Raw genomic sequence first — 18,299 nt, forward strand, 5'->3', positions numbered from 1 at the left:
TTTTTTTGAGGCGGAGTCTAGCTCTGTCGCCCGGACTGGAGTGCAGTGGCCGGATCTCAGCTCACTGCAAGCTCCGCCTCCCGGGTTTCCGCCATTCTCCTGCCTCAGCCTCCCGAGTAGCTGGGACTACAGGCGCCCGCCACCTCGCCCGGCTAGTTTTTGTATTTTTAGTAGAGACGGGGTTTCACCGTATTAGCCAGGATGGTCTCGATCTTCTGACCTCGTGATCCGCCCGTCTCGGCCTCCCAAAGTGCTGGGATTACAGGCTTGAGCCACCGCGCCCGGCCTCTTTTTTTAAGAGACAGGGTCTTGCTCTATCACCCAGGCTGGAATGCAGCGGCACGGTGATGGCTCACTGTGGCCTCTAACTCCTAGGCTCCATGAGTTACTTTTTTTTTTTTTTTGATGGACTTTATTTTTTAGAGCTGTTTTGGGTTCACAGCAAAGTCAAGAGATCTCGTGTACATCCCCTGCCCTAACACGCATAGCCTCCCCGATGATTAGTATACTCCCTCACAGTGGTATCTTTCTTACAGCTGATGAACCTGCATTGATACGTCGTTATCACCGTAAGTGCATAGGTTACATTAGGGTTCACTCTTGGTGTTGTACGTTCTATGGATTTGGACAAATGTGTAATGATGTGTTCACAATTATAGTATTATACAGAATAAAAAATCTGTACCACTTATTCATTCTTCTTTTCCTCCAAATTCCTGTTAACCACTGTTTTTTTTTTATTTTTTTATTGCTGCCATAGTTTTGCCTTTTCTAGCGTGTCATGTACTTAGACTCATACCTGTGTAGCTTTTCGGATTGGCTTCTTTCACTTAACAATATGCATTTTAAGATTCCTGTATGTCTTTTCATAGCTGGATAGCTCACTTCTTTTTTTTCTTTTTTTTTTTTTTTTCCTTCTTTGAGACGGAGTTTTGCTTTTGTTGTCCAGGCTGGAGTGCAATAGTGCGATCTCAGCTGGCTACAACTTCCACCTCCCAGGTTCAAGCGATTCTCTTGCTTCAGCCTCCCGAGTAGGATTACAGGTGTGAGCCACCATGCCCGGACGATTTTGTATTTTCAGTAGAGACAGGGTTTCTCCATGCTGGTCAGGCTGGTCTCAAACTCCCGACCTCAGATGATCCTCCCGCCTCAGCCTCCCAAAGTGCTGGGATTACGGGTGTGAGCCACCATGCCCAGTGATAGCTCACTTCTTTTTAGTGCTGAGTAATACTCCATTACCTAATTTTGCCAGTTTATTTACTCATTCACCTACTGAAGGGCATCTTGGTTGCTTCCAAGTTTTGGCTATTATAAAGCTGCCATAAACGTACAGGTTTATGTGTGGATGTAAGTTTTCAACTCCTTGGGTAATGCTAAGGAGCACAATTACTAGATTGTATGGTAAGAGAATATTTACTTTTGTAAGAAACTGCCAAACTGGGTTTCAAAGTGGCTGTATCATTTTGCATTCCCACCAGCAAAGAATGAGAGATTCAGTTGTTCCACAACCTCATCAGCATTTGATGTTGTCAGTGTTGTGGATTTTTGCCATTCTACCAGATGTTTTACTTAAGTCAAAAACCAAAACAAAATGAATTTCAATTAAAGAAAAATAACGTAAACATCTTTTATTTTGTATAGTTGGCGAGCTTTAGCCCCTCTCCTCCTTCTCCATACCCTACCACTGTTGGACCAGTAGAGAGCAGTGGATTGAGATCTCGCTACCGTTCTTCACCTACCGTCTACAACTCACCTACTGACAAAGAAGACTACATGACCGACCTACGGACTTTGGATACTTTTCTTAGAAGTGAAGAGGAGAAACAGCATAGGGTTAAGCTGGGTACCTATATATTTTCTTTATATATACTATACATAATTTTGGTGTCACTTAATCCTTAACCTATTATTTTCATTATTTTAATATCCATACTAACAGACTTTGTTAGCACTTTTTTAACTTTATATGTAGCATAATTTTATGCAGTTAGAATTAAGTTCACAATTTAAGAAGTGAAATATAGCTAAACTAAGAAATCTTGAACCTACAGTAAGATTGAAAGCTTTTTTGTATAATGTAAGTTACAATTTCTATTTAAAGTTGAGGCTACAAAATAATGTTTTGAAGCAGTGCATAGTAAACTTACTCAAATTATAGCTGTCTCTTTTCAGGTAGTCCTTTGGAAGTTTGGTGTGGCAGAGCAGGCTGAAAGAGAGAGCATGTATTCACTTGAGAAGCGCTGCTGTTTTTCAGAACATTTTAAAACTTGCGTCTTAGTATTTCCGTAAAGCCTATAGTTTACCTTGGGAAAGAGTGTTAGCAGATCTTAATCTGTTTGGGGTGGATTTGATTATTACAGAGTCAGTTATTTGAAACCAAATTAGGTTATTGAACTGAGTAATGATTTTTCCCTGTCAGGAACTTTCATGGAAAGCATATTAGGCGCTACTAAGGAAGCCGGTTATTGGACCATGGCTCTTTGTGTCGCTTGAAGTCTCACCAGTGATTTTTAATTTCATTTTGCCTGAAAGTGCCACAGATACTACAGAAACCAGTCAATATTATCTTCTTATTTTTGATACATGCTTTTTAAAAAAAAATTTGAAATATTTTGAGTCTACTGAAACTTTAATACAGAGTATAATACAAAGAACCTATGTATCCTTGACACATGTTTGTAATACCTAGATATTTTCTGACCTCACTTTTATTCTTTGACCCAGTAGGAGCTATTTAGAAGTAATATTATTATTGTTTGGAAGTGTTATTGATGTTGCTTTTAATTTTCAAGCCTGAAAAGGCCTGGTTACCTTTTTTGCCTCCTAAGTTAATTTTACTGTGGTTAGAGAATCTGATCTGTACCTATCAATTTTGTGTTTGTTCGTTTGAGACTTGCTTTTAGGTCTACTATGTGATCACGTTTCTGTAAATGGCTTTGGTATGTTGAACAGAATGCAGAATCTCTAAATTTGGGCCTCTATATTTGTTCACTGTCACACTTCTTGATGGTATTCTTAAATTCTTTATCTTACTAATTTTTATCTGCCTGATCTATTGGTTGTTAAGAAAGTATGCCAAAAGCTCCCATTGATTGTCTTCCATTAAATGTTTTCTCACAGTTCTGTCAGATTTGCTAAATATACATATGAGATTATGTTACATGCATGTAAATTCCGAATTGTGAATATCATTCTGGTGAATTATGCCTTTTATCTTTATCTCTTAGGCTTTTTGCCTTAAAGTCTATTTTGTCTGACATTGGCACATCTATATTAATTTCTTTTTGGTTAGTATCTGTCTGGTATATCTATCTCTATCCCTATTCTTTTAGCCCTTCTGTGCCCATAGGTTTTCGAAAATTAAGTATTTTGTGCAAATTAATAAATGATAAGTATTTTGTGGGAAGCTACTTATCTAAAACTACATAAATATTTGGTCCCCATCAAACTTTTTTTTTTTTTTTTGAGAATAGGTCTCACTGTATTGCAGTGGTACAATCTTGGCTCACTGCAGCCTTGAATTCAGGGCTCAGGTGCCTCTCCCACCTCAACCTCCTGAGTAGCTGGGACTACAGATGCATGCTACCATGCCATGCGAATTTTTGTGTTTTTGGTAGAGACAGGGTTTTGCCATGTTGCCCAGGCTGGTCTCAAACTCCTGAGCCCACACAACCCACCCATTTTGGCCTCCAAAAATGCTGAGATTACAGGCGTAAGCCACTGTGCCTGACCCCATCAAACTTTGACTTACTAGTTCTAACATCCTTTTAAGATTATTTTCAAAATTATTACTATGTTGGTTATCATAGGGCTTTCCAATTTCATCATTTCTTCTATGTTTATTTATTCCTTTAACATTTTTCTTTTTTTTTTAACTAATACAGTATACATAAAATTTATAATATTAACCTTTTTTTTTTTTTTTTTTGAGATGCAGTCTTGCTCTGTCGCCCAGTCTGGAGTGCAGTGGTAGATCTCAGCTCACTGCAACCTCTGCCTCCCAGGTTCAAGCGATTCTCCTGCCTCAGCTTCCCAAGTAGCTGGGATTACAGCCGTCTGCCACCATGCCTGGCTAATTTTTCTATTTTTAGTAGAGACGAGGTTTCACCATGTTGGCCAGGATGGTCTCCATCTCCTGACCTCAGGTGATCTGCCTGCCTCAGCCTCCAAAGTGCTGGGAATTACAGCCATGAGCCACCGTGCCTGGCCCAATATTAGCCATTTTAAGTGTTTAATTAAGTGGTGGTAAGTACATTTACATTATTGTGTAGCCACCTCTTACATTTATTTGTTGGTATTCTGTAAGATAAAGGTTTCTTCTCCCTAATCATATCACTTATGTTGATGATTAGATTGTCTTAGATTGGGCTAGTGGGATCCTCTGTAAGCTGACTTCTCTGTTCTTTTGACATGATACCATCATTCTTTGAGCTAATCCCCCCACCCCTACTACCTTTCTAGCACCATAAAACATCAGGCTCATTTTGTGTTGTCCCTGGCTAGCTCCAGAGTCAGTCTGTTTCTCTAAGAGCCCTGATTCCTTTTAATGGAGAACGATACTTAGAAATTAATATCTGGGCACACTGTTGTTATTGAGGTATCATTACTCCAGGTCCTCTAGGAAATATTCCTATAGACACATAACAGATATATGTACATGCACACATCTATATGTATTATTCTGTCTATGTTTTTAAAAAACCATGAGTTTATAATGTTATTTCCAATTCCAGTGCAGCTATACAGTTTATTCTGTCCTCCCCACTTTTCATATTTGTAACTTTCTCCAGTAGTAAAAAACCAGCCCTCATATTCTCTCTCATGCACACTTTCTTGCTGAATCATTTGAAAGGAACTTACAGGCATCCTGCCACTTCATTCCTGAGTATTTCACATGCATCTCCTAAGAACAAGACATTTTCCTTTAATAACTACAATGTGAGCTGGGCGCAGTGGCTCACACTTGTAATCCCAGCACTTTGGGAGGCCGAAGCAGGTGGACGACGAGGTCAGGAGCCTCATGATCAGACCAGCCTGACCAAAATGATGAAACCCCACCTCTACTAAAAAATTAACTGGGCTTGGTGACGCGAGCCTGTAATCTCAGGCACTCTGGAGGCTGGGGCAGGAAAATCGCTTGAACCCGAGAGGCAGAGGTTGCAGTGAACCAAGATCTTACCACTGCACTCCAGCTTGGGTGACAGAGCGAGACTCTGTCTCAAAGAAGAAAACCAAATAACTACAATATGATTGTCATGCTTAAAATACTACAGGTGTTCATATTCACATTTCCCCAGTTGACCTATTACTGACCCTTATAGTGCTGTTTTTTTTTTTTTCTTTTACTGATGCAGGATCCAATCAGGTATCACATACTGCATTTACTTGTGCTTCTGTTGTCCCCTTAAATCTAAACCATTTGGATAGTTTGGGTTTTGTGGGGGCGTTTTTTTGTTTTTTTTTTTTTCTTTTATGACATTTACATTTTGCAGACACCAAGCTATTGTTTTGAAAATTCAGATTTGTTTGATCATTTTGTGACTATTAGATTCTGTTTAAATATTATTTTCTGGCAAGAATACAACATAGGTGGTGGCATGTCCTTTTCAGTGTATGACATCAGGAGATGCGTGATGCTGCTTTGTCTCTTTGTCGGTGATGTGTAATAAAATTGGATCACTTGGTTAAGGTGATAGCAACTGGATTTCTTCATGATTTTCCCTTTATGTCCTGTTTCCGTAACAGCGTTTTACCTAGTGATTTTAGCATGTATTGATGATCCTTGCCCTTGATAAAGTGGTGATCATAAAGTGGAGATTTTCTTTCTTTCTTTCTTTCTTTCTTTCTTTTTTTTTTTTTTTTTGAGACAGAGTCTCGTTATGTCGCCCAGGCTGGAGTGCAGTGGCGTGATCTTGGCTCACTGCAAGCGTCGCCTCCCAGGTTCACACCATTCTCCTGCCTCAGCCTCCCGAGTAGCTGGGACTACAGGTACCCGCCACCACACCCGGCTAATTTTTTGTATTTTTAGTAGAGACGGGGTTTCACCATGTTAACCAGGATTGTCTCGATCTCCTGCCCTCGTGATCCTCCCGCCTTGGCCTCCGAAAGTGCTGGGATTACAGGTGTGAGCCACCACGCCTGGCTAAAGTGGAGATTTTCTAATTATTTATTTCTACATTTCATAGTTTGGCATTCTTCTCTAAAGAAGAGCATTCTGTTTTACCCCCACCCCAACTTTTTTGGTTTAGTCACTGTGGACTCATCAGCTCTTTCTTCAGTAATGTCTAAACTGCTATTTAACCAATCCATTGAGTTTTTTAATTTCAGCCACTTGTTTTCATTTTATAGTTTTATTTGGTTCTTTTCAAATATGCCAGGTTTTTGTAGAATATTTTTTATTCTTATGTTTTCAGTTCCTTTTTCTGTCTCAGTTGCTTAAACACACCTTTTTAAAGTTATTTGTCCAATAGTTCAATTATCTAAAGTTCTTGGAAGTTAAATACTGACCATTTTTGTCTTGTTAGTTGTTATGCCTGGAGGCTTCTTTCCTTGTATTTGATGTAATTTCTGTTTGTTTCTGGTAAGTTTATCTTGGCTGGATGGAAGCTTTGTCTCTTCCTAGCTGTTTTGTATTTGCCTCTGTCAGGTGCTTTAGGAGTATTATTGACCTTGAGCTAAGTTAAGTAATTTCTAAGCTTGGAGATTCCTGGACCTCACAGGTAATATGAATGGGCACTCTAAACCCATGTGAAGATGTGTCTATGATTTTTAAATCTCAGGGTGCTTTGCTTTTTTTTTTTTTTTTTTAAATCTCCCAACAACCTATGACAGACAAACTTTCATTATCTCCTGGTCCCATTGAACACATTTTTTTCTTATCTACTCAGAATGTGGCCCTTTGAGATTCCTGGTCCTCTACCAGCAGCAGGGACTAGGGGTAGAGAAAGGAGTCAGCCCAACTCTCTACCTCTTATGGGCCCAAATCCTTATCTCCATTTCCCACTTGGGCAATGAATTCCAAGCTAATAGATTTCTCAAGGCCTACAAAATTCTTTAGAGCAGCCACAGCATCCTCTTACAGGCTGGTTTGATTTTTAATTCTCTTTTCATTTTTAACCATTGGCTATTCATAGCCTTACTTTTTTGCAAGCTCCGTTACTCATTTTAGTAATTTTTTTTGTTTGTTTTTGAGATTGAGTTTTTTTTTTGTTTTTGAGATGGAGTCTAGCTCTGTTGCTCAGGCTGGTGTGCAATGGGGTGATCTCGGCTCACTGAAACCCCTGCTTCCTGGGTTCAAGCAGTTCTGCCTTAGCCTCCTAAGTAGCTGGGATTACAGTCATGTGCCACCACACCTGGCTAATTTTTGTATTTGTAGTAGAGACGGGGTTTCACCATGTTGGCCAGGCTTGTCTCAAACTCCTGACCTCAAGTGATCTGCCCACCTTGGCCTCCCAAAGTGCTGGGATTACAGGCATGAGCCACCGCGCACCAGCCTAAAGAACGTATTTTATTTAATAAATGTTTTTAGATATTTATGTGGGAGATGTTTTAGGTTGTCTGGTTTGCTGTGTTGCCAGATTTCCAAATCTCCATGTGCTTTGACTCTTAGTTTTTTGAGGTTCTCCAGCTGTAGATTGTGTGCTGTTGTGGTGGTGGTGGTGGTATGCATCATGGAAAGGCCCTATTTTGTCATTACTTGCTATGTACATTTTTTCTCTGCTTTGACTAATGCCGGGAGGTACTGGAACTTCCTATTTCTATTCATTGTCTAAAGCCAATCTTTAATGAAATTTTTCTCAAATACAGGTTTTTTCATAGAAAACCTATGTTTCTTAAAGTTAATAATCGCAGTGATTAATCAAAATAGGATAACTTTATGCTCTGTTATGACCATGTTTCTTTCCATTTCTGTTCTCTATTTATTAAATCATTTGTGTTGGTTGGCAACTGCTTTTCTTAACATTAATTCATTCCTAAAGTCAGTTTTGCCATTATTTCATACGAAGTGTGATGTTTCTTTACTGTATGTAGCTTTTTATGCCAGGATGAAACATACGACATTCACCAACACTCCTACTAGCTAACCTTCCAAATTTTGATGAATTGAAATATTGCTGCATATCCCTTTGATGATTTCTAATTCTTTGTGCCTGTAAACATAAGGAAAATGAGTTTTATTATTTTCCAGTCATTCCTTTCAGAATTCTGCTAAGATTTAAAAAAAAAAAACTTGTTTCTATTTATGAGTTTTGTTTGAGGGTATAAAGTACCAATTGATATTTTTTATATCAGTTAAACTCTGAAAATATAAGCCCTTTATAAATACCATATAATTGGGTTTTTTTTTTTTTGTATTTTTTTTTGAGACGGAGTCTTGCTCTGTCACCCCAGCTGGAGTGCAGTGGCCGGATCTCAGCTCACTGCAAGCTCCGCCTCCCGGATTTACTCCATTCTCCTGCCTCAGCCTCCCGAGTAGCTGGGACTACAGGCGCCCACCACCTTGCCCGGCTAGTTTTTTTGTATTTTTTAGTAGAGACGGGGTTTCACCGTGTTAGCCAGGATGGTCTTGATCTCCTGACCTTGTGATCCGCCCGTCTCGGCCTCCCAAAGTGCTGGGATAACAGGCTTGAACCATCGCGCCCAGCCAATACCATATAATTGTTGTCGAGAACTTGCTTATTTATTTAGCCACTATGCTAGATGCTAGGGAAAAAAAATATTCCCTGCTTTCAAGGAACTCAATTCTATTTGGGAAAACAGACAAAAACTATAACCCTGAAGTGTGATGAGTATCCTGGTTCAGAGGCCTCTGTAGGAGTACATTCCTAAATACAACTTTTTTTTACATTTCTTAAAAGTAAATTTATAAATTTAGAAGGATAACCATCAGATAGTCTTTTAATACAACTCAGGAATTACCACAGGCTGTTAAATAAAACAGTGAAGTACAGGGACAAATATGTTTAGCCTGTTACCAGGAGAGTAATCTTTTAGTAGGAGGCTATAGTTATCCCATTCAGAAGGAGCTTCTAGAAACTTCAAACAAAGAACTTGCTTAGCCTATTTATTTCCTAAAGAAATTTGTCTGTTTGTTTCTTACTAAATGATTTAAAAGTCTTAGAGAGGCCGGGCGCGGTGGCTCAAGCCTGTAATCCCAGCACTTTGGGAGGCCGAGACGGGCGGATCACGAGGTCAGGAGATCGAGACCATCCTGGCTAACGCGGTGAAACCCCATCTCTACTAAAAATACAAAAACTAGCCGGGCGAGGTGGCGGGCGCCTGTAGTCCCAGCTACTAGGGAGGCTGAGGCAGGAGAATGGCGTAAACCCAGGAGGCGGAGCTTGCAGTGAGCTGAGATCCGGCCACTGCACTCCAGTCCGGGCGACAGAGCGAGACTCCACCCAAAAAAAAAAAGTCTTGGAGAATGAAACAAGCTTAATTTTTCAACAAAACTAGACAGATTCCTTTTGACTGCTTATTGTTCTTATGACTCTTAAAGTAATACGGCTTAGAAAATACTGTTTTAAATTGTTAATCACAAGCCGACTGTGTTCTCTAAAGAGAAAATTATGTTAGGGAGAAGAGAATCTCCTTGAGGGTTGGTCTTCTGATTCCTGGATTGCCATTGCCTAGATACAAGTGTTAACTCTAGATGTCAGAATTGCTACAACACACTGATACTGTTTATCTTCTCATTCTAGGGAGCCCAGATTCTACCTCTCCTTCCAGCAGTCCTACTTTCTGGAACTACAGTCGTTCTGTGGGGGATTATGCACAAACTTTAAAGAAGTTTCAGTATCAGCTTGCCTGTAGGTCTCAGGCCCCATGTGCTAACAAAGATGAAGCCGATCTCAGCTCTAAACAAGCTGCAGAAGAGGTAAGTGGAAAATAAAAGTAACTTAATATTTATGATTTATGCATTGCTAGAAAGTGTTCTACTTGTGGAACATATTTTCTGTAATATTCCATTCTGTTGGACAGAAATATAAATCTGGCACACATTAAGCAGTGGGAAAGCTCCTGTCTTACTTTGTGTACCTAAAACTAAAAACTAAATTATATCATACATTTTATGACACACAGTTCACCTTAGTGCCCTGCCCGAAACATATTTTTACATTGATTATAAAAAGGCTCTCAGGTATATAATTGTACTTAACACATACAGAAGTCTTGCTTTTAAAATATATTTGGATTAGAACATTTGTCAGTAATTCCATCACTTTAATACCAAATATGGAATTTTTATTTTGTTCTTAAAAGCAAGAAAAATGGGCTGGGTGTGGTGGCTCATGCCTGTAATCCCAGCACTTTGGGAGTCCAAGGCGGGTGGATCATGAGGTCAGGAGATAGAGACCGTTTGGCCAACATGGTGAAACTCTGTCTCTACTGAAAATACAAAAATTAGCCCGGCATGGTGGCATGCACCTGTAGTGCCAGCTATTGAGTAGGCTGAGGCAGGAGGATCGCTTGAACCTGGGAGGCAGAGGTTGCAGTGAGCCGAGATTGCGTCACTGAACTCCAGCCTGGGCAACAGATCGAGACTGCATCTCATACCAATGTAAGGAACTTTTATTTTTTTTTTTTTTTTTTTTTTTTTTTTTTTGTTGAGACGGAGTCTCGCTCTGTCGCCCAGGCTGGAGTGCAGTGGCGGATCTCAGCTCACTGCAAGCTCCGCCTCCCGGGTTTACGCCATTCTCCTGCCTCAGCCTCCCGAGAAGCTGGGACTACAGGCGCCCGCCACCTCGCCCGCTAGTTTTTTGTATTTTTAGTAGAGACGGGGTTTCACTGTGTTCGCCAGGATGGTCTCGATCTCCTGACCTCGTGATCCGCCGTCTCGGCCTCCCAAAGTGCTGGGATTACAGGCTTGAGCCACCGCGCCCGGCCGGAACTTTTAAAGATAAATCTGTGTGTGAACAGCATTTATAAGTGAGTAATAAGAAAATTACTGAATATTAATTAGATGAATATTGATGTTTGGGACTTTTTTTTCTAAGTTCATTAAATATTTTTAGGATGGGAGAAAGAATGATGATTTCTAGCAAGATTTTTCCTCACTGATTGTTCATTTTAAACATGAATTTTTATAGGTTTGGGCAAGAGTGGCTATGAATAGACAACTTCTTGATCATATGGATTCATGGACAGCTAAATTTAGAAATGTAAGTTCTGACATTACTTTTTGGACAATATCAGTGCCTCTTAATATGCAAAGCATGTTATTGGAATATCATTTAGAGTTCATTATAAATTAGAATATTACAGTTATAAAGGTACAGTATAAATGGTACATATGTAAGGATAAACATGACTGTTACTGTATGGTATTTATTTTCATGAGATTTTTTCTTCCTCCATATTGAGTAAATTGATAGGTTTTGAGAAGATAAAGGAATAATATGTTTAGTTATTAAGGTCTTCCCGTTTCCGGTTCTCAATTTTATTTTCCAAAGAGCTTTTCTGTTGGAGCCTTTTATGTACCTAGAATTGTGAGAGGAAACAAAAATGAGGCCCTTGCCCTCAGAAAACTTAAAGAGTTAGAGAAGACAACGTATGCTTGAAGCTATTTCAAAGTAGATTGTGATTTCTGTTTTTCTAGAGAAGAACCCTCTAATCTTGGGCCAGCTTTTCCATATACAGAGTGAGTTAGTTCCCTATTTCCAACTCCACGTCTTCCCCTCACCTTCTCCAGTACCTGTGTGTCCTGGGTTCTGTTAGACATATGGACTTCCCCTTCCGTTATATGGAGCTCCACTTAGCTTCTGAAGGGGCTGCTGCTTCTGTTGTTTCACCCTTCAACACGCATCCATCCACTCTGCATCTTCTAGAACTATTTTGAAATCACTTGTGCTCATTTTTTATCCTTTTACTGTTATTTAAATAGGGTATCAAAATAGAGGGGCAAAAAATGGTAGCCTACTTTCTTGAACCAGAAACCTGGATGGCATTTTACAGATAATTCCTGAACCCAATCCTAGACCTACTCAATTAGAATTTATAAGGGTGGGGCCTAGACCTCTCTCTGGGACATGTTAGATGATTTCATTACGGCCAAAGAGTGGCTGGCAAATTAAGATGCATATAGTAAATGTTGGAAGAATAAATGAGTGAAATCATCTCCTGGAACTGGAGTTTGTTGTAGTTTCTGTTATAGGCTAGTCTAAAAATGCTAACATGTTTAAAATATGAAGTCTTAGTCAGACGGAGTATTAGCTACTTAGAAGAAATGCAGGCCGGGCGCGGTGGCTCAAGCCTGTAATCCCAGCACTTTGGGAGGCCGAGACGGGCGGATCACGAGGTCAGGAGATCGAGACCATCCTGGCTAACACGGTGAAACCCCGTCTCTACTAAAAATACAAAAAAAAAAAAAAAACTAGCCGGGCGAGGTGGCGGCGCCTGTAGTCCCAGCTACTCGGGAGGCTGAGGCAGGAGAATGGCGTGAACCCGGGAGGCGGAGCTTGCAGTGAGCTGAGATCTGGCCACTGCACTCCAGCCTGGGTGACAGAGGGAGACTCCGTCTCAAAAAAAAAAAAAAAAGAAGAAGAAGAAATGCAAATACATTTCCTCATCTGAAGTCCCTAGGCTACCATGTGCTATGAAATGTAGAGTTTTTGGATTTTTTTTTAAAGCAATACATGTATACCTGTACTGTATATTTTATGACACCAGAGTCTAGTTAACACTCAGTAATCAACCACATTAATACTTATGCAGAAAAACATATGAATAATTACACTCAGTGGGATAAAGCCTGTAAATAGCTTCATGTTAATTCAGTTCAAGTCTTGCCAGTGGATCGAAATACGCTTCCTTACATGGATTACAAAAAATCTTTTAAATTCCCAGGTTTTTATTTCAGTTGTTTATATCGTATTTCATCGGAAACATTTTTTCATTATTTTATGGATAAACAAAAGCATGGAAACAGAAGTGGTCATTGAAGTTGCTACAAACACACACACAAAATAACAACACACAAATCAGATGGGATGTATCCTTAGACAATCTTTTCACATCCCAGCGTTAGTTTTACATTAGCCATGCAAAAGGCATTTGAAAGTCCTAGTCCTAAAGTAATATTGTAATATTCAAATATTCACAAGCCAGTTTCAAATGTAATAAGTCTCTGTTTTTCCACATGGCTAGGGAATTGGGTGAGCCTGCTGAGAGTTAAGCAGTTAGTTTGAAAAACTGTCTTACTGATTGCAAACCAATATAAACACTACATTAATAAATGTGTGAATAGCTACCCTACAAATGTAAACTGAAGATTATCCTTTTAGCTAAACATAATAATCAGAAAATTTTAAGAAAAATTTAACATTTTTTTTCCATGAAAAAAAAAAAAACATGTTATTTAAGAATGTAATTTAGTTGCTGGGCACAGTAGCTCTCACCTGTAATCCTAACACTTTGGGAGGCCAAGGTGGGCGGATCATCTGAGGTCAGGAGTCCAAGACCAGCCTGGCCAGCATGGTGAAACCCCGTCTCTACTAAAAATACAAAAAATTAGCTGGGCATGGTGGCAGGTGCCTGTAATCCCAGCTGCTCAGGAGGCTGAGGCAGGAGAATCCCTTGAACCTGGGAGGCGGAGATTGCAGTGAGCTGAGATCGCGCCACTGCGCTCCAGCCTGGGCAACAATCTCAAAAAAATAAAAATAAAAAGGAATGTAATTTAGTTAATTTACACTCCAGTGGTGTATTTATTTAACCATCTCTTGATTTCTGGTAGCTATTACTTTCATTCTCTTTCACTATACTTTATGATTTAATATTCAACTATAAGATAGTAAAAAAAAATTCTTAGAGTTGCTTATAAAAAAGAAAGTAATTGTTTGAGAGCTGCTTTGGAATTATGTATCCAAAATCTGTACCTTATTTCTTCCTAGTGGATCAATGAGACAATATTAGTGCCACTTGTTCAAGAGATTGAGTCTGTCAGCACACAGATGAGACGAATGGGTTGTCCAGAGCTACAGATAGGAGGTATGTGGAAACGGAGCCCAGTGTTGGATTTCTATTAGTAAATCTACCAAGTGGAAAACTTCTTCTTGTAATGGACAGCTTAACTTATTTTGTTACCTTAAGGTGAAAAACCCCAAATGTCTGTAATCTAATTTGTTTTTTTTAATGTGACAGCTTTATCAGGATGTAATTTAGCTACCCTATAATTTACCCATTTAAAATGTACAGTCTGAAGTCTTGGGTTATGCAACCATCACCGTAGTCACTTTTAAAACATTTCATCACCTGAAAAAGAAACTCTCCACCTTTTACCAGTCACCCCCCATTCTATACATTCCTCCCAGCCCTTTGCAAGTGCCAGTCTATTTTCTGTCTCTATAGATAGGCCTGTGGTGGATATTTTGTATGAATGGAATCACAGAATATGAATATGACTGTGACTTCTTTCACTGAGCGTAGTGCTTTCAAGGTTTGTCCATGTTGTAAAATATATCATTACATCTTTTTTTTTTTCTTTTTTTTGAGACAGAGCCTTGCTCTGTCGCCCAGGCTAGAGTGCAGTGGTGCAATGTCAGCTCGCTGCAAGCTCCACCTCCTGGGTTCATGCTATTCTCCTGCCTCAGCCTTCTGAGTAACTGGGACTACAGGTGCGTGCCACCACGCCCGGCTAATTTTTTTGTATTTTTAGGAGAGACGGGGCTTCACCGTGTTAACCAGGATGGTCTCGATCTCCTGACCTTGTGATCTGCCCGCCTCAGCCTTCCAAAGTGCTGGAATTACAGGTGTGAGCCACCAGGCCCAGCTACATCATTTTCTTTATTGCTGAATAATACTCAAAATAGATCTACTACATTTTGCTTATTCATCAGTTGATTGACATTTAGGTGGTTTGCACTTTTTGGCTATTATGAATAATGCTGCTGTGAACAGTCACATACAAGTGTTTATATGGACCTATGTTTTCATTTCTCTTGGGTATATACCTAGGGATGGAATTGCTGAGCTGTACGATAACTGCTTAACTTTTTGAGGCACTGCCAGACTCTTCTAAAGCAGCTAGCCGCACCATTTTATATTCCCACCAGCGTGTATGGGGTTCTGTTTTCTCCACATCCTTGCAACACTTGTCATATGTTTTATCGTCATCCTGTAGTAGGTGTGAAATGGTGTCTCATTTTGGTTTTGATTTGCATTTCCATGATGACTACTGATGTTGAACATCTCATGTGTTTATCAGTCATTTGTATATCTTCTTAGAAATGGCTTTTTTGGCTGGGCGTGGTGGCTCACGCCTGTAATCCCAGCACTTTGGGAGGCAGAGGCGAGCAGATCACCTGAGGTCAGCAATTCGAGACCAGCCTGACCAGCTGGTGAAACCCCATCTCTACTAAAAATACAAAATTAGCCAGGCGTGGTGGCAGGCGCCTGTAATCCCAGCTACTTGGGAGACTGAGGCAGGAGAATCGCTTGAATCTGGGAGGCGGAGGTTGCAGTGAGCCGAGATGGCGCCATTGCACTCCAGCCTGGGGGACAAGAGCGAGACTTCGAGACTTCATCTCAAAAGAAATGTCTTTTTGGTTCCTTTACCCATTTTTAAATTTGATTGTCTTTTTGTTGAGTGGTAGATATTTTCTTTATATTCTAGATATAAGACCAAGACTCTTAGCAGATATTAATCACAAAGTTGTATAAAGCGTAAAGACTATGTAATAATAGCAATTTTCCATCAACTTTCTTATCTGCTAAAGGTAAAATTTTAGGGTACCGTATAAATTGCCTAAAATATATATACTGTAACTTAGTTATTAAATAATTACCTTTACTATTAATGCTGCAGTGAATATCCTCTTACCTAAATCTTTGTATACATTTGTAATTATTTCTTTAGGATAATTTCTTAGAAGTAGAGTTATGTGTCAGTAGGTATGAATATTTTAAGATTTTTGTTGTTGTTGTTGTTTTCTAAAAGACAGTCTCGCTCTTTTGCCCAAGAGGGAATACAGTAGTGCTCTCATGGCTCACTACAGCCTCATCCTCCTGGGCTCAAGAGATCCTCCCACCTCAGCCCCATCCAAGTAGCTGGGACTACAGGCACACACCACTACACCTGGCTGATTTTTGTATTTTTGTAGAGACAGGGTGCCCAGGCTGGTCTTGAACTCCTGAGCTCAAGCAGCCCCTCCGCTTTGGCCTCCCAAAGTGCAGGATTACAGACATGAGCCAATGCATCTGGACATATTTTAAGGTTTAGAAGATACACATCTCTTCAAAAAGCTTATACCAGTTTGTACTTTAGCAACCATGACACATATAAGAATGCTTTTCCTAACATTGGATATTGCTAGTAAGTTTGGATATTTTGAAATTTTTAATTGCTTTTTAAATTTCTATGCATAATTATCTTGCAGGATATGATAAGAGAAATCACTACCATAAAAAGCTTCTGCTTGTCCTGCCATAATGGGCAACTTCTAATTCAACTTATTTTGAAAATGATTGTGTGTCTTTTTATACATGTCCTATAAAATTTTCTGTATATTAGTTGTTTATAGATTTGCCAAAATCGGTTTGGCTGCTTCTCTGGGGAAGGGGAGGGGATGTTGCAGGTGTAAATCTGGCTACCTTGCCAGGAATGGGTGTAGGTAATATAGATAGTGCAAATTAAGATGAACTATTACTGCTTTCTTTCATGTATTCCTTCGACATTGAGTGCCTAATCTGTGCCAAGTATTAATACTATTCTAGGCATTGGGGGATACAGCTGTGAGCAAAATGGCTAAAATCCCTGCCTTCATTAAGCTTTCATTCTAGTAGATGAGATAGACAATAAAAAAGATAAAGTACTTTGGGCCAGGCACAATGGCTCACGCCTATAATCTCAACACTTTGGGAGTCCAGCGTCGGTGGATTGGTTGAGCCCAGGAGTTTGACCAGCCTAGGCAATATAGTGAGACCTTGTCTCTACTAAATAGAAAAATGGTGACATGTGCCTGTAGTCCCAGCTGCTCAGGAGGCTGAGGTGTGAGGATTGCTTGAGCTCAGTAGATTGAGGCTGCAGTGAGTGGTAATTGTGCCACTATACTCCAGCCTGGGTGGCAGAGCAAGACACTGTCTCAAAAAACAAAAAGAGAAAAAAAAACAGTACATTGGACAGTGGTTAGTGCTAAGGAGAAAAAAGGCACAGGAGGGTAGTGTTCCTAAAGTTTAGAGAGGAGGGGTGAAATTTGAGGTAGGGTGGTCAGGGGAGACGTCATTGACTTGTATAAAGACCTGAAGGCAGTGAGGAACCAGCTATATGAACACATGAGAAGAGCGTTTTAAGTTCTTTTGGAAACTCACTTTTAGAATGATCTGTGTTCTCTGTGTTTTGTTTTAACAGAAGCTAGTATTACTAGCTTGAAACAAGCCGCCCTGGTTAAAGCCCCTCTCATTCCGACTTTGAACACAATTGTTCAGTATCTAGACCTTACTCCAAATCAGGAATACTTGTTTGAAAGGATCAAAGGTAATTATTGTTTGGAAGAGGAAAAAATGAGAGCTTTTTTACTACACTGGAATTTATCAGTACAGATTAACAAGGAAAAACCATTTTAATTAAAAGTATAATTTATGTGTTATAAATACGTGTTAATTTTGGCTTAATAATTTTATTTTGTGTAGGAAACTTAAATATGAGCTAAATGGGCTCCAGTGCATATTTCACTCATTTCCTACTTTTAGACTCGTCAGAATGGGTGCCACTAAGACGTTCTTTATATTTCCAGCATGCTGAGCCTTATTTCTCTTAATTTTTATGATTCCTATTTAATAAGTTCCTTCCTTATATTTCTGTTATATTCTTATTATTTGGTGGAAGATGTGCTCTTCTGAGGAGATTGACTTGAGAATCAGGAAATGTAGCCTCCCTGACGCCCCCATACACCCTCTATGCCTCTCTACTTACAGAGCAATTCATAAAGTTAGAATTTTTTTAAATTTGAATAAACTTTTTAAAGGTTCTCATGACTAAGACAAGTTTTAGAAATAGTATTCAAATTTATCATAAATCTTAATTTGAAAATATTATAGTGTTCTCCCTTTCCCCTAAGGTTAGAGCAGGGTTCAGGAATAAACATTTTTCATGACTTTTTAAAACATTTTATATAAGGAGAATTTCAAACATACACAACACTAGACAAAATAGTATACACACGCCGCTTGTACACATCACCCAGCCCCAACAATCACTAGTCCCTGGCCAGCCCCTGCCCTATCCATACCCTATCCACTTTCTTCCTGTATTATTTGAAGCAAGCCCTCATGTCATTATCAGTTCATTGTAAATATTTCTTTGT

The 18,299-nt window shown here is 39.5% G+C and overlaps 1 protein-coding gene across 2 annotated transcripts in view; it reads left to right on the forward strand.

The window, feature by feature from the left end:
• The window catches only part of TMEM209 (transmembrane protein 209), a 44,333-nt gene that overhangs the window by 11,817 nt on the left and 14,217 nt on the right, over positions 1-18,299 (forward strand). The window contains exons 6-10 of one of the 2 annotated variants that reach the window (XM_033192862.1): positions 1,642-1,843; positions 9,702-9,877; positions 11,091-11,162; positions 13,890-13,986; positions 17,345-17,470. In XM_033192862.1, coding sequence (XP_033048753.1) covers positions 1,642-1,843; positions 9,702-9,877; positions 11,091-11,162; positions 13,890-13,986; positions 17,345-17,470 — 673 coding nt within the window. The remainder of the gene's footprint in view (positions 1-1,641; positions 1,844-9,701; positions 9,878-11,090; positions 11,163-13,889; positions 13,987-17,344; positions 17,471-18,299) is intronic. The other variant, XM_033192863.1, reaches the window with a different exon arrangement.

The sequence above is a fragment of the Trachypithecus francoisi genome, unplaced genomic scaffold, assembly GCF_009764315.1.
Source record: "Trachypithecus francoisi isolate TF-2019V2 unplaced genomic scaffold, Tfra_2.0 Lachesis_group4, whole genome shotgun sequence".
In the NCBI taxonomy this organism is placed as follows: domain Eukaryota; kingdom Metazoa; phylum Chordata; class Mammalia; order Primates; family Cercopithecidae; genus Trachypithecus; species Trachypithecus francoisi.